At 40.9% G+C, this 20,651-nt stretch overlaps 2 protein-coding genes across 9 annotated transcripts in view; both read left to right on the forward strand.

Moving 5' to 3' along the window:
• The first annotated feature begins 16 nt into the window (after positions 1–16).
• zdhhc16b (zDHHC palmitoyltransferase 16b) lies at positions 17–11,222 on the forward strand. The gene is made up of 10 exons (XM_030400059.1): positions 17–354; positions 4,277–4,568; positions 4,649–4,843; positions 5,702–5,790; positions 5,887–5,915; positions 6,042–6,175; positions 6,922–7,007; positions 7,115–7,238; positions 7,323–7,393; positions 8,790–11,222. The coding sequence occupies exons 2-10, from the start codon at positions 4,299–4,301 to the stop codon at positions 8,890–8,892; spliced, it is 1,101 nt and encodes a 366-aa protein (XP_030255919.1). The 5' UTR covers positions 17–354; positions 4,277–4,298; the 3' UTR covers positions 8,893–11,222.
• Positions 9,000–20,651, forward strand: part of mrtfab (myocardin related transcription factor Ab) — a 50,396-nt gene continuing 38,744 nt past the window's right edge. For 3 of the 8 annotated variants that reach the window (XM_030400040.1, XM_030400043.1, XM_030400045.1), the window contains exons 1-3: positions 12,682–12,948; positions 13,580–13,641; positions 17,663–17,848. In XM_030400040.1, coding sequence (XP_030255900.1) covers positions 17,677–17,848 — 172 coding nt within the window. In that variant the 5' untranslated portion in view covers positions 12,682–12,948; positions 13,580–13,641; positions 17,663–17,676. Of the gene's footprint in view, positions 9,132–12,681; positions 12,949–13,101; positions 13,179–13,579; positions 13,642–17,662; positions 17,849–20,651 lie in introns of those variants that run through there. The other 5 variants (XM_030400048.1, XM_030400050.1, XM_030400044.1 and 2 more) reach the window with 3 other exon arrangements.

Below are 20,651 nucleotides of genomic sequence, written 5' to 3' on the forward strand. Positions count from 1 at the left end.
AAAGAGAAGACTGAAAATGAAGAGGTCCCACTTTGGATTTAACTTTCGTGCACTGGACTTTTTGTTGTCTAATGTGTTAATTGGAATAAATTAACCAAACTAATGTATCCTGGCGGGTCGGTATTTGACCAAGCACTGTTACATTGTGCTTAAAAAAAATCAACATTCCTCCAGCGGTCCACCGGAAGACGTGTGTGTTCGCTACAGTTGAGTGAAACCCCTGTCAGATAGACAATCTTCACAGCACCGCTACTCTTGGCTGTGCTTCTGCAGCGGGGACCTTAGCTAAACCTTCCGCCTGACCATGACCTGACTGTGGTGCCAAAGGCTTGTCCGCCCAGCTCACCTGACCAGGTACAGTATGCCACTGACAAATGTGGTCGGAGTGAGTGTACCATAATTGTGGATACATTTAAAAAATGCCTGGTAACATGGGCAGGTTGAAGGGGTCTGGAGGCAGCTAGCAGCTAGCTAACGCTAAAGCATGACATTTTGTAGCTAATGGGAGGAATGCTTTCATCTACTGGCTGACAAGATTAACCACTTGGTTAAAAGACTGAATGGTGTGAACTGTCTTGATGTGGACATTTGTTAAACTGTTTAACCTCAATCGTCTATTGAATTCTTCAGCCCCCTCATGTCCTGATAAGATCAGTGTACTGAATAAGCAATATACTACATTACAAAGTAATGCAAGATATGTCTTGCTTCAGTACTTGTTTGTATAATAGTGTAACTATGTTCTGGGTGTGACTGCTGGTGCTGTCATTCAGTATATATTCTAAACTATAGGACGATTATATAACAAGAGGGAAAAATGGTGACCAAATGGATGGAAAACATGCTCATTTCACTCAGCTAATCAATTAATCTGCAGACTTTTTTACTCTACACATTGAATTAACAATTAAATAAAGTACAGAACCCATCATATTGGAGGGCTGGAACAGGATATTAACTACCATTTTTGCTTGAAAAATGATTGACAACAGTGCAACTCTGAACTGTAATAAATCCAGAGGAAGTGTTTTCATCTTTCATTTCAGTCTACTTCATATGCAGTAGGCACAGTGAGTGAGTGCATGGGTTTGAACGTTTGATCCAGAGGTGTTTCTTCATTTATACCTGGCCAAGTTTCAGATTTGATAATCGGTAAAAGAAAAATGCGATAGAGTGGTAAATGTGGTCAGAGACAGAATATTTGTTACACTGTAAATGAGTGATTGTAATGATAAATCAATAATCGATCAATTGCTGTTAAGAATATAACCGATTACTAATCTACTTACTGACAATCAGAGATGAGCACAAGTACATAAAGTATTATCTGGTACGAATGACAGAAACAGAAAACAGATCGAATATATCAACATTGAAATACAAAATGCTGGTATGAGAAAATGTTTTTAATCAAAAGTAAGAAATAATTTGTAGTTTAAGAATACAAAAAGACAATAAACATAAACTGGTATTATTACTGTTTAGCTTTTAAATAGCTAAAGGCGTTATTTTGTGTTATTTAGTTTATCATTCATGTAACTTGTTGTTCATCCTATCTGTTCTTTTAATCCCAAATGTAACATACTAGGATTTTGCATTGAACAGAAGTCGTATCGATGGTTAAAACATATTTCATATATTACTAATGATTAACCAAGAATCGATTGTTAAGGCAGCTGAGTATCAATTCAAGAAGTTTAGAAATGCTGTTAATGTTTGTTTATATAGTGATTGATATCTACCCTTAAAAATATCAAAAAAATAGTGACATCTCAGTAGCAAAGTACCAGAGCGACTTTACTCATGAAACTGATGCGCAAAAAGTATTTGTCTTGTACGGCTAAAAAAAGGGTGTGAATCTTCATTAACATCTGTTTCTGCATGACTTAAACACACTGAAGTTTATCTGCTGTCTCTCCTCATCGACACACGTACATGTTTCTCCTCTTGGAGTCGGAGAGAGAGAGAGACAGCAGAACGAAGTAAAGCTTATTACAGTGAGACACGCAGACAGTGATCGGCCTCACTCTAAGACCAGATTTAGGGCAGCGGGTTGCCATGGAGACTGTGGTGCCCCGCTGTGTGCCACTCTCTCATGTTCTTACTGTCTCTGCCAGGTACAGGACATGCAAATACATTTTGCGCCTTTCAAAGGTCCTTCTTATTCGGCCAACAACAGCCTGCGCGTGTGAACGAGCACAAGTGTTGGCACATGATATTTTCTTCGATTTGGCCTGGTTGATCACAAAGAAAACGTCGAGGTCTCATCTGTCCGGAAGGCCCATTTTTGCCAGGACAAACAAAAAATCCAGAAATGTTTTGAATGACAAAAATAAAAAATATTCAAAAATATGTGATTCTAAATCCAAATTATGAGACTGAAAACATTTTTAGAGCTGTGAACCATCCGTTCAATCTTGGTTGTATTACCAGTCAGTGTGATTGGTTTGGTCTGAACTAAACGCAGTAATACTACTCTCACAAAAAACTCCTGCTAACATTTTACTTTTGTCTTCAATGTGAATGTGTATTGTACAATCTGCATTCACTCCCAGGTCAAATGGCTACAGTAGTCACTAATATTTATCATCTCCACCTTCGATTGGCTATAATGTTAGCATTAGGTACTGTACTGTTTCCCCGGCCGCTGACATAGCAGCCCACTGCTCCTAGCTTGCAATGTGTTTGTGTGGGTATGTGTATAGTTAGAATGTGCAGCTAGTGATGGGTTAAATGCAGAGGACAAATTTCGGGTGTGTTTGCATATCTGACAAATAAAGATTCTTCTTCTTCTTCTGTTAGCAACATCAGCTAGTGCACAAACTGGCAGCCACTTGAGGGGGCAGCTGATTCAAACAGCAGCTGGGTTGCAATGTGAATGTAATGATAGTGGGGAGATGGAATGCCACATTTGGTGGCTTAATGTTATCACAACACCCTTAAAGCTGCTGGTTTGGTAATACTTTAAAATCCGCCTCTGCCAAGCAGCACCGAAACATCACTTCTGTCTGTGCTACATTTGAAAAAGAGACCCGTAGTACACACCCGAGTAGCTCCCTTGTCACTCATAACTGAGCCTCACTGCCAGCTGCTCGATCGGCACTGCACATATCCAACTCTCAAAAGAGATGGGAAAAGAAGTGAGACGTCTCACTCCTGTAGCAGCATCTGTCTGATAAAACAATGTGTCTATTTCAGAAAAGAAGACTGTTTGAGTATGTTTTATCGTCTTCTGGTGCTGTTTTTTTTTTCTCTGTGTGTTTATGATGACAAATGCGACACACAAGGGGAACACAAATAAAACCAATAGGGAAACTGGTCCACTGGCATCATTGTGAAAGGAGTTAATCCCCTGTTTTTAGCAGGCTAACCTACATTTAAAATAAACACACATATATACTCTAATTTCCATACATTTGTGTAGAATAATGACTCTAATGAAATCAAATTAAGTTGGTCATGATTCATTAATGTTGTTTGTCTCACCTCTCAATGAAGATGGAATAGACAACAGTCACAGTGTCATCATTTGCTGTGTTAGACGGCTTATTGCACATGCACTCTTTTTTTGCTGTATGAGTGTAAAACAATAATGTGGATCAAAGTTTGCAGCAGGGTAAAGTCAAGAAGCAGCCGATGGCACAGAAAGAGGACAGATTGTTTCCAGACCTTACTGTTATTGTCTACTAGAGGTCCCACGTTGGCATCTCTCATTATTAATGCCACGCTATTTTGGAGAACCTGAACAAGCCTTATCAGTGTAACCAATACTCACTTTCATGAAATGATGCCCTGGATCAGGTAGCCACTTTATTTCCCTCTTAAGACATTAAGCCCTGTGTATTTCCCTCTTACAGGGTTACCACTCTGCGTCTCCCCTGCAAGTTTCTAATAGGTTTTTGGCCAGGAGATGTGGATTTGCCTTGAATTATTAACAGGAGAAGTTTATTTGTAGGAGCTGATGGGTGTAGCTCATTACCTGATAGCCCCAGTTCCTGTTTTCTTTGAAGGACGTGTGTCACACGGAGGATGCCGTCACCAACCTTTAGTCATTTCTAAGAAAGGCAGCACTCTCAGGCTGCGGATGTCCCACATGCGGACTTGTGTCTCTGCTCTTTTCATCTTGGCTCACTCATCTTAAACAAACTTCACTTGAGATGACAATGGAGCCCTCAGCAGTCGTCAAGCTACGCTACGACGAGCTTCTGTTTTACGCGGCCTGCGTTTCTAACTGTTGGTGTGTGTGTCTGTGTGTGTGCGTGTGTCTGGAGGGCAGAGTGTGTAGGAGAGGGGGTGGCATGCGTATGAGCAGCAGCTGGAGGTGGCAGCTCTCCCGGGCCATGCGACTCGCGCTGCGCTGGTGCCGGCTGTGCCGCCCGCAGAGGGGAGGCCGAGGCGGGGGAACCAAGCCGTGGGTCAGCGGCAGGTTCTTGGAGCTGTGGAGCTACAGCAAGCTGCTGCTCAAGTCACTGTACTTCAACAGCCTCAGCAACTCGGACACCCTGCTGGACTGTGCGTTTGAACCCGTCTACTGGATCGTGGACAATGTGACCCGCTGGTTTGGAGTGGTGAGGGGTTGGATTTCTATCATGGATGTTTCCACACTCCCTAACTACACTCCTCACCCTCTCTTGTCTTTCCCTCTCAGGTGTTTGTCACTCTAGTCATACTGCTCACGACCTCAGTCGTAGTCATCATCTACCTGTTCGTCCTACCCACAATCCTCAGCGCTTACCCTTTGCACTGGGTCGTCTGGCACCTCTGCTGCGGCCACTGGCTTCTCGTCATGGTGGTCTTCCATTACTACAAGGCCACCACCACCTCCCCAGGACACCCACCCAAGGTACCGATTCTTAGTTTTTTCTAAGATGAAATTCAGAATTTAATATTCACAATATTAATGAGGTAATAATACAAACTTAATAGATAGTTATTATTTCCTTAAGTGAATAAAAAAGCTCCCCAGAACACTGTTTTGAAGACAGAGAGGTGGCAGGGTCCGCCAAATTAAAGGTAAAAGTAAAATAGGTATGAAACTGTGTTGTCCTTTGAGGTGAGTTTGTTTATTCAGATTATTCAGTCGTGAAAATCAGCTTGTCTTGGCATAAAAGAATCAGTCAATGACGATCTTCTTTTGAGATTAAAATGTTTTTCTCCAAACTACATACTGCACCTTTAATCAGTTAGTTGCAGCTGTAGTTGACATGCTGGTTGACATCACATGTCAGCTTAAGATAAGGGTCCCTAACACAATTATGAAACTAAAAACAAAGAGTTCTGCTTAGGGTTGCCGCCATATACCAGTTTTCATGGTATACCGTGATATGAAAATGGACGATTATCATACCTTTTACATTTGCCTTGCTATGGTATTGAATTGTACTGTACAAGTGTTATTCAAAAAATAATATTAAGGTTTAGGGCATCAGTTTTCATTTTGTTGAGGTCATTGTAACTGCTAGTGTAATTATTATCTTAATTGTGTAATGCTGCACATGGTGAAACCCTGATATTTTTGAGAGGGTACCATGAAAATCTCATACATTGCAACCCTGTTCTTGCCTTGTGTTTTGGATTTGTTGAAATTATTTCACTGGTATTTTGCAGATAAAATGTCTTTTTTTTCAGTGCCACAAGGTTGACACTTAGGGGTTGACACAATTCTCACATTCTCTCATTCTCTTGTTTATGTTTATTTCAGGACAAAGTTCATATCCCCTCTGTGTCCATCTGTAAGAAATGCATCACCCCAAAACCGGCCAGGACACACCACTGCAGCATCTGCAACACGTAAGATGATCAAACGATGATGCTCGTGTACTGAGTTCCTCATTTATTTTGTCTTTTTAATCTTTTTCATGGTGATCTGTCTCTGCTTCATTAAAGGTGCGTTTTGAAGATGGACCACCACTGTCGTATCCTTCTGACAAAGCAACACGTAAAAGAGCCAGAAGAGAATACATGAAAAAATGTTTTTACGTATTTTAAAATGTACTTTTTAATATCCAACCTTGTACAAGTCAAACTGAACATGCTTCCAGCCTGGTTGAACAACTGTGTGGGCCATTTCAACCACCGCTACTTCTTCTCCTTCTGCCTGTACATGACCCTGGGCTGCATCTACTGCAGCATCAGCAGCAGGGAATTGTTTCTGGAGGCCTACAGCGCCATAGAGGTGAGGCTTCATCATCAGACCTTTGAACAAAGAATGATCTACCTCATAAACCCCATAAGTTTAACATTACTACATTAATTTTCTCTCTTCTTGAGGTTTGTCCAGGTGTTGTTAATGGTGCGAGGTTAGGTGAGGAGCTATAGCTATAGCTAGTACCGTAGCACCTGCTAGGCAGTAGTAACAAGGCAGAATTTGGGCTCAGGTGGCTAATGAGAAGTGAAACAGGAGACTTGAATAGGATCTTTTCCCTCGGCGCTCATATTTATCGGATCCAGGATGATCTTATCACTAAGTTGATTGTGCACCATCTGGTAAACAAACAGCTCTCGGATTCGAATACCAATTACTTTGTAAGTTTGGATGTCCTGTGCAACCAAAGATCACTTAACCGGGAACAGGACCCGGCATGTTAGACTTGTAATTTTACCCATATTGCAAGTGGCATTTTGATCCTGAGCCAAAGTGACCTCAGAGAGCACTGACCAGTGGCGCTGTTTAGCTCAGTTGGTAGAGCGGGTGTCTCATATACAGAGGCTTTGTCCTCGCTGCAGCTGCCCTGGGTTCGAGTCCCAGCCTGGGTCCCTTTACTCCCCCTCTCTCTCTCACCCTGTTTCCTGTCATTTCTGGAGCTGTTCTTCGAATTAAAAAAAGCCTTATAAAGAAAACACTGACCATCCTCGAATCAGACCTTTTGAAGTGAAATATATACACCCATATGATTCTGATATAAATAATCTCTCCTTCAGAGTTACTATATGACTCCTCCTCCAATGGAAACCTTGAGGGAAACCACTGCTCACAAGTGTATCATCTTCCTCTGGGTGCTGACCAGGTAAAAAACACTACATGCGGTATTATTTCCCCTGTTTACATAACAGGTAAAGGTTGACAACATCATGCAGACAGGTCAAGTTGTAACGTGTTCCCCCCCCCCTGCAGCTCAGTGGCAGTCGCTCTGGGAGGACTCACACTTTGGCATGTCATACTCATCAGCAGAGGAGAGACCAGCGTGGAGCGACACATCAACCGCAAGGAGACCAGAAGACTACGGGAGAAGGGCAAGGTACACGTACACTTGTACAAAGGCAGTATTGGACATCTCAATTTTAAGACAAAAAGCTTACAAGTTCCTTTTGTTCTCACGCAGGTGTTCAGAAATCCATATCACCATGGTAACATGAACAACTGGAAGTTACTGCTTGGTGTAGAAAAAAGGAGGTGAGTTCAGTCACCCAATTTCCAAAAATAATACAACACAAGAGCAACTTCTCTATTTGTTTACAGTGCATCTGTTGGTAAAGCAAAATTATGTAGAAATTGGCATTTTGTGCGGTTTTGAGTATAGCACCACTGTCGTATATACAAATCCAAACAACTGATAGGGAGGTGACTTGGCTGTGACAGACATTTTTAAAAATCAATCAGTAATAATGACAACAGCACTCTGATATCTGATCACATGCTGATTGATGGGTGAACACGGTTGGTGCTTTTCCCAAACCTTAATTCACCAGTTGAATTGTTGGAGTGAGAGAAATGTTGGACTTACATTAGCGATAACATAATACATCCCTCATATGTTGTAAAGATAGTAACAGTAAACAGTGCAGCTGCTGTTATGAATGAGACCAAATTCTGTTAAATTCGAAATTCTTCTAAACGGGAGTGTAGATAAATCCACTTTTTATTCTCAGAAGTTAGAGTAATCTCTGAGCTGTCCTCCGGTCGGTAAACGGCTCGAGATCAGAACAGGTCTGGATCAGACCCCAAGACTTTGGTCTTCTCTGAGCAGCTGAGCATTGTCTCCTCAACACTCTGCATATGTCTTATGTTTTGTTTTGATAGAGAGCCACCTAGTGGTGGGAATTACACTTATATAAAGTATGCTTAACCAAACCAAAGTTGCCTTCAGTCATGTTTTCACATTTCATAGCTGCTTGAAATCTTGAAAAAAGGTTTTTGCTAATTTAAGTCTTTTTTGCCTATTATCACAGGAATTCCATTAAAGGTGCACTATGTAGTTTTTAATTTTAATCAGAAGAGAAATTTAGAATATTATTTTATGCTTAAACAAACTAAATAGATTAACTCTCTTCATTTACTCGACCAAATTCATTGATTTAAGAAACTAACCTTAAAGGGAAAACACATTTCCTTTGTTTGTATTTGGCGGACCCTGCCACTTTTCTAGCTTCAAACAGTGATCTGGGGACCTTGTTTTCCTCTGAGAAAAGCTTGTTTATTCCATGGTGGAAAAAATACATATTTCGGAGTTTTTATTATCACCTCATTAATATTGTAAATGTTTAAATTCCGAGTTTCAATTTCTTCTCTAAAACTACATAATGCCCAACCTTTTTTTATGAATCCTGGTGGATACTTTAGGCAAAAGTATGTCAAACCTGCATTCTGATTGTTGATTTGTAAGCAGTGAGATAGTCTTTATTGATTAGCAAGCACCACAGCTGGTAGAGCTGTTTCATGTGAAACACAAGTGAACTTAAGTTTAAGCAGTTACAGACCAACTCTTGACTCCCGATCAGAACTGCATGTATGAGAATGTCCTTTGTTGTTTCTAGCCATAATTCCGGCTATTTTTCCTTCTGTTCCTCAGTCATTGGTTCACACGGGTCCTCTTGCCGTCCAGCCATCTGCCAAATGGAGACGGCATCATGTGGGACTGGACCTTCTCCAGAAGAGATCCCATGGCCATCTGATCTTCACCCTTTACTCCAAACCATACCAAAAAACTTGTACCACCTATAACCTGCATTGAGACTTGAAGCAGCGTGACTCTTGTTATACTGCTGAGAGCAGCTAGAGACAGCTCCAGAAGAGAAGCTCTCGCTTCATTTGTTTGGACTGCTGCTACGATCATTTGACAAAGGAAGAAGCAGCTTTGTGGCTGCACATCAAAAAAGAGTGCTCTGCTGCATTGATATTTGCACTGCTGGAGGTGAGAACCACATGGACATCACACTGATGTTTCACCTTTTTATGAGCAGTTATCATCTCTCACCTGTTGCCACTCGACCTTTTCCAGCAAGTCTGCCTGTTGATCTCACCACCAGCCGGTTTCACCTTGCGACTGCCACGCTGGGGACTAATTAGAATTCAAACTGGTGCTGCTGGCCGGCATTGTCGTCAAGACTAAATGTCTTTGTCCTCTCTCCCACTCATTTGTTAAAACTCGGCAAAGACGTTGTTGCATTTCATGGACTGAAAATGTAACACTCATCCCTACATCTGCTTTTGAGCTCTAATTGTGTAAGATAGAGGGCTGGATAAAGTAAAAGGCGGCATGGGAGGAGATCCAAACGGGCACGTTAAAGGTGCCATGTGTTGCTGCCATCTTATTCACTTATTCATATTTTAGGTGGCTGAAATACATCTTGCTGTTGGTCCCGTTTATCAGTACCACGCTCTGCCTCCCTGTCGCTGCTTCTCCACACAGGGGGAGAGCTGACGGTCATTTACTGCAGGTGACACACTGAGACAAAGACACTGAATTACCACTTTAATGCTGATTTGGCCAAATTGGTGGAAATTATGACATCAAGAAATGATTAAGAATTATCAAATTGAACTCTTATTCTGATTGCTAATGCATTATTGATTCATTTGTTATAATGTTTGAACACTTATGATCCACCTGTGACTGTATCTGTTCCCTGGTCAGACTGAAAAAAGCTTGTTTTCCTTCATCATTCGTGTTTTCACTTTTTTTCCTTTAGGCTCTGTGCCCTTTTGTCCTTTTCTGTCTACACAATCTCCAGCCTTAGCCACCTTATTTCAAGAAGTACAGGGAAAAGCCTGTATGATTTAAAGTTTGAAGTTAAGACTACATTTCCAAGACACTGTGCTGGGGAAAATATGATAGTCTTTTCTGGTTGGCCTTAACTATTTCCATCAGAAACTTTAAAACTTTATTCTATTTTTGCTTATTTACTGATTCATGCTGTAAGGCAGGCTGTCCTCAGTCTTAACATTCTGCTCAGAGGTCTTTTTTTAAACACAGTTTTAATGTGCAGGCTTCAGTAACACTGATGGTTCATTAATAAGAAAATGTAAAACAAAGCACCATTGATGAATGATGCTGTACTGTTGCCTGACTCGGTGTTTAGAGTCGAAACATCACCCGTCCCTTTGAGAGGACTTTTACATTTCATTGTACAGGTTGTTAGTGGTAACTGTAGTTGGCGTGTCTTTGGCTGACGACAAATCCAAGTGTTTCTTAATGTGAGAGAGCAAGTCAGGACATGAAAACATATTTTCAGTAATTCATTTCCAAAAAAACGTCCTGTGATACTTTGCTACTGTGCATGTTTTTACCTGCAATATTTTTGCTATTGTTGTGTTTTGGGGGAGTGTGTGAGAACCATCAGCTGGTGTTTCGGTGCCGAAGAGAGCGAACAACCAAGAGTTTGATTCACTTTTATAAAATGTCTGTCTTAAATCTTTTCCTTACTTACCAGTTCATGTAAAGAAAACAGAACCCTGCGCTCACGGGATCGTCTTTAACCTTTCTTTTTTTTTTGACACTGATACAGAAATAGTCGTGTGCCTTGTTTGGTTTTTTCAGCCTTTAAAATGAGGCACTTTAAACAATGAAATAGGCACTGTGAAATGCACATTTTGAATTCCCACTCGATCATATTTCATACCAGTAACTCAGAGATGGATGAGTTGGATCTGCTGTAGTTGCCATAGAGACATGATGTACAGCTGTGATATCATTTGTAACCAATGGGAGCTGTGCTCCAGTTTGATTTACTTTTTTTTGTTGTTGTTGTTTTTTTAAATAAAGTACCTGTTTGATATTTGAAGCGTTCCCATGTTCATGCGGTAGGGCTGTGCATCCCCTCTTTACAAGATGATCCGACACACGTCGAGACACGTGGGCTTCGATAGGATTCAGGGACAATACATTTTGATTGAAGGACGATATAGTGTGATAGGATGCAATCTAATACAGTTCTTGGCGTCTGTTTATTGTCGTTATTCATTTTCCATTATGAATTAATAAACCATTCCTATAAAACTGGCAGTACTTGGGGTCCCCTGGTCTTTTACGAAGTATTTCTGATATACTAAATAAAGGTACATCTTATCATATCCTGTATTATCTTATACCCTCAGTTGACAAAAAAAAGTATGGCTGGTGCCAACTGGTTCTAGACGCTATTTCTAAAGTGAAAGGTGCTTTTTAGCTGATTTTAAGCCAATTTCAAACAGTTACTCTGAACATAACACGAGGTTATCTCCCACCTTCTTTATCCAAATGTCTGTTGACTTCTGTGAGTTTTTGAAGAATATGGAAAAACAGCTAAGAAGGCTAAAAAAAACTATACATATCCATATCCCAATCCTTGCTCTTTTAAAGGACTCCCTCACCCCTTTGTAGTCTTTGTTCATTTATCTGTTCCGTCTCTTTTTGTATTCATTTAGTTTTGTAAAAATCCCCTCTCCTATCTTTCCTATATGAAGGTATTTCTTTTATCTGCTGCTTGTCCTCGATTTCTTCCTGTGACATCAGCACCACCTCTGATGTTGGCATGATTCCCTATCTTGCTTTTATATTTGCCTCGGGCTGGATAAAGCACGGACGTAAAAGAGTGTCATTCGTTTTGTAACTCGGTTCAAATCAGTTTGATTACTCGAGCTCCACTCTGCAGCGCGGTGGAGAAGGCCACAGCTCTGCCACCAAGCCAGCAACCCACCTGTCCTCAGGTAATAATGACACCGTCAGCGTTTAGATCGGCTCCCCGTGAATCCCGCTTTCATTGTGCCTTTTTTTTCTGCCAACAGAGATGAAATCCCCTCAGAAAATGAAGGCTGAGTGGTGATCTAGTCAGGCAGGCAGCCTGGCATCATTTTATATGCTTTATCGTTACCATTATAGACTAAATTAATGAATTGACTCGAGTTTTGACTGACTTCTGATCATGTGATAATGACAGAAAAGATTAATATGGGATCAGCTAATTGGCCAGGTCGATAATACAGTATAGTGCAGTATAAACATACGTATAAATGTATGTATAATTTCCTTTTACTTGTTGGCTACTTTATACCCTAAGTACATTTATTGCCAGACAAATACTTTTGATACTTAAGGTAAGTTAATTCAATATCGACACTTTTAATCAAGTACTAAGTTTATCGTAAGGTTGAACTTGAAGATCTTTTATTCAAATATGACTGTCGGGTACTCTTTTATAATGCTGCCTTCATGCTGTTTACTGGCTGGTTGGGGAAAAAATATGTAACTTTATTATTGCAAACCCTCGGGGACGCAGTCAGAGGTTTTATCTTTACTTGAGATGACACAGTGAACTTGGTTTGCACCATTAGTCTGGCACTGTGATTTACCTACCTGTAGCTGTTGCCTCCTGAAGTTCACGCAGTTGGCCACTAGATGGAGACAGAGACCTTGCAGGGGGGTCGGTATGTTGTTTACTGTGTGCATACATCTGCCGTTATTTCATTTCCTGCTTTTCTTCGCGTTAAATACTACACATATTGTATTGAAGCCAGGACAGTATATGATATACGCCGAAATTACTCTGCCGCACTCTCTCCTCCTGTCACAGGGAACTAACTTTTAGTAGTAAGCTGGTCAGAGAGGTGTCGTGAAGGAAGTGGGTCTTTGCGTCCCACGCAGAGGAGGGTTTTCCGGTTAAAGTTTCCTTTGTGATTCGGAAGTGGTGGTGGTGTTTTGCCAAAGCCGTTTTATCCTTACAGACACAACACACAAGCGGCGACCATGAAACGTAAGCTTAAATATATGCACATTTAAACAGGTAGCGTCACGACATTAGCCAGCTTTCCCACCAGAGAGGACAGGCAGGAACTGCGCCGAGCAGCTAGCTAACCTAAATGTCTGGAGTTGGGGTTAGTGGCTAGCAGATACATAGCATGCTAACGGTAGCTAGCTAACTTGGGGAGTCTGCAGTAAACAGGGATGCCGAGAAGGTTTCAAACGAGCCGGCGTTAGAAATTAGTACGTAATGTTGTAGTTGGCAACCTTTCACGTTCATAATTGTTGGCTGTGTACGATTTTCACAACGTAGCTTTAGTTAAACCTGCGTGTATTCTGTCCAGGGTTAACTCCCACCCCAGACAAGCTAACAATAGCTTAGCATGTCTGTGTTTTGGACAGTGACAGCTGAAGGCTGCTGCCCCATGACATCTGTGGAAAGGCCTTCTGCAACGTGGATTCATCTGGCCCATATGCTCCTTTCTTTTCATTTTTAACCTGCCCAATGGCTCTTCCACACTGATAGAAGTACCGCTGCTCAGCATCATAATCCGCAGAGTAAAGACAAGGGTTTGGCAGGGGAAGAGATCAGATATCATTCATCGCCTGTTGAACCTTTGCTCTTTGTGTTTTTCATCCAACAGAACCGTTCAAAGCTCCGTCCTGCTGAAATGGGAAAACGCCCCGTGCTGATTTAGTCATACAGGTAAGAAAACATTGCTGAGTCCCCATCGAGCCTAGTTTATGACAGACCAGGTGGGAAACGTCCTTCACCCTGCTGCAGTGCTGCTCACTGAAAATGGGTCGTGATTGTTTTCAAGCAGTGTGATGGTGATACAAAGCAGCTGTCTGTCTCTGTGTATACCTTTTGTAATTGTGATTCAAATCTGAAAGGCTAGTGTGGGCGTGTGGAGAGGAATGCTGGAGTACAGAGTGTCTCTCTACAGTGCATTGCACCAGAGCAGTACACAGTGCATGTCAGAACAGCAGCCCCTTCTTGGGAAAGTGAGGATGAAGCAACTGATGTTGCAGTGAGCATCTCTGGAAACACATCTCTTTTAATTACTCATGTTACACTTGATGTCAAGGTTAGTGTAGAGTCCTGGGCCCTGAGAAACTGAATTGTTGTGTACGCCACAGAGATGTAAATCCAAACGTACTTTCTGATGTCTTGTTGATGGGCGATAAACATCTCGAATATATGGAGAGGCAGAGATCACATGTTGTCCTGAAGCAACGTCAAACATTATTACGGCTGTTTGAACTGTTTTTAATTATACAATAATGATACGAGCAGTACATTATCTAGTACTAATCGAGGTACAGCGTACTTTCTTATCATACTGCAGCAGCCTGACCCTTCATTCTTGATTTAATGCTGCATTTTAGCACTACAAGATTTCACTGTCATGTTATATCTTTCCCCTACCAAACCGGTTTCCTGGTTTGTTTCTTTCAGCCTGACTGGAAAAGCTTGTGACTCCCTTTCGCTGGACTTGTTTTGACTCTGAACATCAGTACCATGTGATATAAGGTTATGATCGAGCAAGTGCAATTCCAATGGAAGGTATCAAAAAAGTATTTGTATTTATGGCAAAACTCAGCGATCACATGTCTTTGTCACGAGTGCTTATAACCACTTTTGAGGGATCATGGTAAAAATGTGCATATCAGAATGTTTTCAGTGGCTTATATCAGTATCAGCATCAAACCTGAAAAACAAAAAATATCGGCCAGGCTTTGATACACACTACAGACCAAAAAAATTGAGAACTGTCACTTGTGTTTTTGGTATTTTAAATCTATTTTAAAAACACAATATTTGAAATACTACCTTGTGGAAGTAAGCACATTTGCCTTTATTCTGACATGTTTGCAGATATTCTGCTTTAATTTATATTTTGTTATAGCAAGCATTGCAAAAGGCCATTAGTGTGTTAAATGTAGCATGATAAAGCTTGCACACACCCTGAGCCCAGCGACACGCATACGTTTAGTGTGTCATGTGGTCAGTGTGCTGCTATTCAGACACGTGTGTGCGCGCTAGCATTTGATTGTGAGAGAGAGAAGAGTGACATCTCAGACAACACTGCCTCATTGTTTTCAGGCTCACTGTGCAGCAGTGACAGAATCCCCATCAGAACCCCTCGGCTAGGAAACACATATTTGCACAGAGAGCAAGAGAGAGATCAACACACAACACAACACAGGCGGGCCTGCTTTTGTAAACAACCGTTAGTGATGTGCTGCCCAAGTTACTGGGCCTGTTCAGTCCAGGGGAGTGTATTCATGAAGGAAGAGAACCAGTCACACCGGGCGGCTTACTCCATTGAATCTCAAAGAATCTGCTCTGTAAAGCAGGCGTAGATAAATTTGACCCTGGTTACAATGGATACATATCCCTCTACAGCAGGCTAATCTCAGACAGGTTTGTGTTCACTTCACTCAGATTAACCAGTTTGTATTACAGATGTACCTGTCAGTCTGAAACATGGTGTTCCTCAGTAATTACTGCTGTGCTGTGCATGTCAATATTTTGAAACATTAGTGTCATTGCAATGTATGTAAATAGGGCTGGATTCAATATGAAAGAGTACCTTCCCAATATGCTACTAGGATTTAGTTTCCTCCTAATATATAATATTCATTTCTCACAGAAGACATTTTGACTTGTCACAGTAGGATAAGCAAAGGTGTAATTAATGAAATGAATGATAGCTGAATTAAATTTTCTTGCTTCAGTCTCAATGTCCTAGTTTTGTGCATGCTGACTTACTGACAATACGACTTACTGGAAAGGTGGAATAGAACTGAGTCATTGTTAATGTTATTAGTAACTCCTGTGCTTTTCCTGCTATTTCAAGGCAAAATGTCAGAAATCAGAAGTCAAAAACCACGACAGCTGTGCACAGTTTCAGACAGCAACCAGAATTACAAATAGAATGTGAATTAATAGCATATTTGACTTTATAATGTCTGTGTATCGAGTAGCAGAGATATCTATTGAAGCATGCTAACCAGCTAACCCAAGATCAAAGTCCAGACTGCTAGCTGAGCTAACTAGCTAACAGCAGCTACAGTTAGCAGCAGTTAGTTGCTAGTCTGGTGATATGCTGCTTCCTTTTTTGCTTCAAGTGTGAATTTGACAGGTGGCCAATTCTTACATATTGCACCTTTTAAAGTATCTTAATCTTATCATGGAACTTGTATATGTACATCCATTTAGGTTACTTAGGAAAATTCACATTATTTATGCTGGACTGGGTCCTATAATGACACATTTACAAGAAGAGGGCTGCTACAAATGCAACCATTTCAGCAGTTGAAGATGTCAAGAGTGTGTACCCACTAGTGGTTTATAATGTGCTGCAAAGGCTCTCTGCGGCTTTCTTTGTGTTAACATTTTCCTTTTCAATGTTAATTTATGTGTAAAATGTGCTGCTATGTGACCATCAGAATGTCAACATTCTTTTAAGTCTCGAGGCTTGAGATAGTCTGAATTGCCTTTTAAAGATGTTTAGGCTTAATCAAGTAAACCTTTTTTACAGTAAGCCCCATTTCAACTCTCAGCTGAGCCTTCACAAACATTCACATCTTTTATAGCTTCCTTTATGAAATGCCTCCAGCTGTGAGTCTTGTTGACGTTGTTAGAAGGGTTAAATGTATGGAAATCACTTTGCGGTTGTTAAGAAGTTTAAAGGGGAGGGGGGGATCCATAAACAAAGTTGAGTCTGTCCAAAGCAGCGGCCACAGCAACAGTTGTAAAAGCTCAAACATGCAAATTCTTCTCTGACGGCTGATTTTAATCCCTTAGCCTACAGCCCTGCATTCTTCTTCTTTCCCCAGTTGTTTGTGTGTATGTGAGGGAGCCAGACGGAGAGTTAAACAGACGTTTTTAGTTCCCTGAGTGGGAACTTTTTGACTTGTTGTAGCTTGTGGAAGTGCCCCGGGTTCAATGACTGGTTTCAATACTTAACTCTTATTGGCTAATACAGACAATCTGAATCTGTAACATTTTTTCCTGATAAAACAAACCCTTTATGGGGAAATACATTGTGTGTCTTAGATAGATGGAACAGAGGAGGAGCTAGGGCTTCAGAAATTAGACCCGAGGGTATTTTTATCAAACGTTGCCACATTTTACTAGTGAAAAAGCACAGTATACTTACCTCTATAAGTATAAACTGACTCAGGTGTTTTGTTGCCACACTGCTCAAGTTCACAGTAGAATGTATGGCTTATTTTACTTGTACCATCTTTTTTGTTTCAGTCCTATGAACTGGCAAAAAGCTAAAATGGCAACCAAACAACAAAAATACCACAGGTTGACTTCAAAATGTTATTGACTGTGATCCTGTGATGACCTGATGATTGTTATTTTTGCATCAAAGACGAACATCAGCCAGCAGGATTATGTGCTCTGTAGCTAGATCGTAAGCTGCTTACCTGTCAGATGATAAAATGCCAACTCTGCATCAGGACTGAAGTTTTCTAAGTCTCGAGTCCCTGAGCTTTTTAAATAATGCACTGATGTTCTGAATTAGACGTTAAGATAAAACTGAACCAAATCCATAGCATATGGTGGATTATGTTTTACTTTTATTTACGTATTACGGATTGCACCTTAAAATAAACATTTCCAGTTCATTCTCAGTAGCAGCTATCTTTATATCACATGGAGTCATTTGATAAGTTATCAAGCTATTAATGTCCTTATTTTGCTGCAGGTCTCTCTGTCACCATGGCAACGCTACACCCACAGAAAGGGGAGGAGCCTAGTCCTGGCAGCGTGGAAGCCTCCAAGACGGCAGGTTTGGCCCTGAGCCCGCAGAGTGAGGCAGTGACCAGTGAGCTCCAGGAGCTATCCCTTCAGCCTGCGCCCGACCCGATGCCTCTGCAAGAGAGAAAGAATGGTGAGATCATGGTGGATGCACACTTTTTGAATTTCGATCACCACGCTTAATCCCACATTTTGGTATTTTCATATTTTTGGATGGATCATCCTGGCTCAGCAGATTTGCAGCAGAATAGTCCAAAAAAACAGTTGTGAAAACTGCTGCACATGGTTTCAGCTTTGGAAAAAAAAGCCATTATTTCGATCCAGAGCTATTTCTGACTTGAACACTGCTTAAAGCAGATGAGTGCGGAAAATGTATTTCAATGTGAAAATGACAAGTACTTTACAGAAGCGGTTTCTTTTGGTTGTTTTTCAAAATGTTTCCAGTCCACACTCATCTTTCTTCATTCTTCTTTGGTGGTCAATCACAGCCATCATCCCGTAAAGAGAAGGGCACACACTTCCTGGTTACTTTTCGTCATAGCATGTTAAACCTCTGTTCTTGCAGATGGGGATTCATTCAGTTACAGCCCCTAAACATTTTGAATCTACTGTAAAAACATCACCCTGCAGACCTTGTAGGCCAACACTCCTGCTTCCAGCTTGTGTAATGTTTTGGTGGAGCACTACTCATCCTTCACACAGGTGGCCTATTTCCAACATGAATTCCTCTCAGCTAAAAAGCATGCAAGAGAACATGTTACATAAGTTTAGGCTAAGTAGAAGTGGGAAAGAAACACTTATCTGAGAGACAGAAGTTAAATGTCAGATGTGTCTGTATGTCTTGTTTTTGTCAGTGGAGAGCTTACCTCACCACGGACGGTGGTAAAGAGAGAGAAACATGAAGGTTTAAGTACTAAGGTGAAGCTGTGAGCGTGTGTCTTGTGGGGAGGACTGTGTGTGGTGAAGTCTCCAGCAAGAAGGGAGTGAAGAAGCTGCCGTACCTAATTGGCTTGCTCCTCTGCGCTGACCTCTTGTTACACTAGATTAGACTGTGCTGCACGTCTGCTGTGTTTGACTCTGAAGGCCGTTTTTTGTGTCTGGAGTTAGCGCGGAGCTTAAAGCACTTGACTCTCTGTGCAGAGTGACGGGCAGCAGCTTCCATTGGTTTGAATCACGGTGGAAAAATTGACTTCACCGGGTTTATGTGTTTGGTTTGTTTAGGTTCACACGGCCAAATAACAACTGATCAAAGCTTACAAATGACAGTCACATAACTCAGAGATAGCGTGTTTATTGGACAGGGGTTTTGTTAGCATGGCTATTGTGAGCCCTTGGTCACGGTCTTAATATAATCCAACTCAAGTCTGTCCATTGAGCATATAAACCTTTTCTGCTGTCATGTAGTAGAAGCTGGATATGTGCATATACAGCTGAACTGACACATTGATTAAGTCAATTAAGCAGCAACTGTTGTGAAAAATAATTAGTTGTTAATAAGCGTGTGCCGAATAGTTCGAAGCAATTCATAACGTTGACATTTACATTCTAAATCAATATTTTATTTGTTTTTGTTTTCTTTTGTTTGCATGTCTCATTATTCATTTTAAATGTGTTGTTGCAACTAATACTAATATAATTAGGATGATACTATTTGTAGAATCAGATTCCAGTGATGGCTGGAATCACGCCATTCCATTTTATTAGATTTTGATTCTGTTAGGGTGGTACGGTCAAACTTCGAAAATCTCAATAGAAGCTTTTGAATGAAATTTTCTTTCATTCTTGCCTCTCAAATTTGTGGATTTGTGGCTTTTACTATGTTTTATATAATTCTGTGCAGTTGTACTCGATTTGCCTTCTTGAAAGATGTGATACATATAAACTTGCCTTGTAAGCTCAGTTTCTTCTGATTTTTGACTAGTCTGTCTGACGAGGTATTTGAAGAACTCCCTTTGAGCTCTGTTAAGTTATTTATTTATTTATTTATTATATCTTTTTGGCCTTTTGGCTTTATTGATAGAACAGATGAAGACGTGACAGGAAACAGTCCCCTGGCCGGGACTAAAACCCGGGGCTTCTGCAGCGAGGTCAACGCCTCTGTACATGGGACACCTGCTCTACCCACTGAGCTAAACGGCGTTCCCTGTTAAGTTATTTAAGCAAACATTTAGTTCAGTTTGCAGTTAGTTCTTGCTTTGTGTTGTTGTGTTTTTCTCCAAGCACCTGCAGCTACTGGCTTGCAGATGTACACAATTGTTTTTACAGCAATAAAACCTGATTCAAGTGGTTTCCTGCTATCAGTTCACACTATAAAAAAATAAAAAAATAAAAAAACACACTAAACTGGGTCAATAAAAGGTCAAGACAAGTGTTGCTGTGATTTCTGTCGGCTATGAATGATCAGATAGCATCTTTCTCATCTGACCAAGTTCAGCTAAACTGCGCTTCACATATTTGGTGGAATTGCACCATCAGTTAACATACAACTGCAGGCACATAGTATAGGGTGCACATTGGCACGGCCTACTCAAAGTCTTTTAGGCAAACAAAGTCTCAAAATGTTTCCGCCGACAAGTCTGTTTGATAAGCTGAGATATCAGAGCATAGGTCAGACCTGCTAATGGAGTAACTGTTACTTACTAACATACACACACCTTGCACCATCAGCCATTGTTCCCAGCTGGGCGTTGGCCGCCTTGTTTTTATAGAGACGCAGTTGGTTACCCGCTCTTGATTTGTCAGGAGATAAAGGTACATCAAGTCAGACACGTAAATGATTTACCTTCTTCAGAGCGGGTCTAACAGTGATACATACAATAAAAACCGTTTAAAAAGAAGTTAAGGCACAGTACAGCGAGCGCTAACCAAAGACTGAATTAATAAAAACAGAAGAAACTTAATTTATAATACATGAACAGTTATTTCAAGAAATGTTT

Source organism: Sparus aurata, chromosome 20 (genome assembly GCF_900880675.1).
Source record: "Sparus aurata chromosome 20, fSpaAur1.1, whole genome shotgun sequence".
Taxonomy (NCBI): domain Eukaryota; kingdom Metazoa; phylum Chordata; class Actinopteri; order Spariformes; family Sparidae; genus Sparus; species Sparus aurata.

Coding starts and splice junctions, on each gene's coding strand:
- zdhhc16b (XM_030400059.1), top strand. CDS start 4,299: ATGCGTATGAGCAGCAGCTGGAGGTGGCAGCTCTCCCGGGCCATGCGA. Junction 4,844..5,701: donor CCCCAGGACACCCACCCAAG/GTACCGATTCTT, acceptor TGTTTATTTCAG/GACAAAGTTCATATCCCCTC. Junction 5,916..6,041: donor GAAGATGGACCACCACTGTC/GTATCCTTCTGA, acceptor ACATGCTTCCAG/CCTGGTTGAACAACTGTGTG.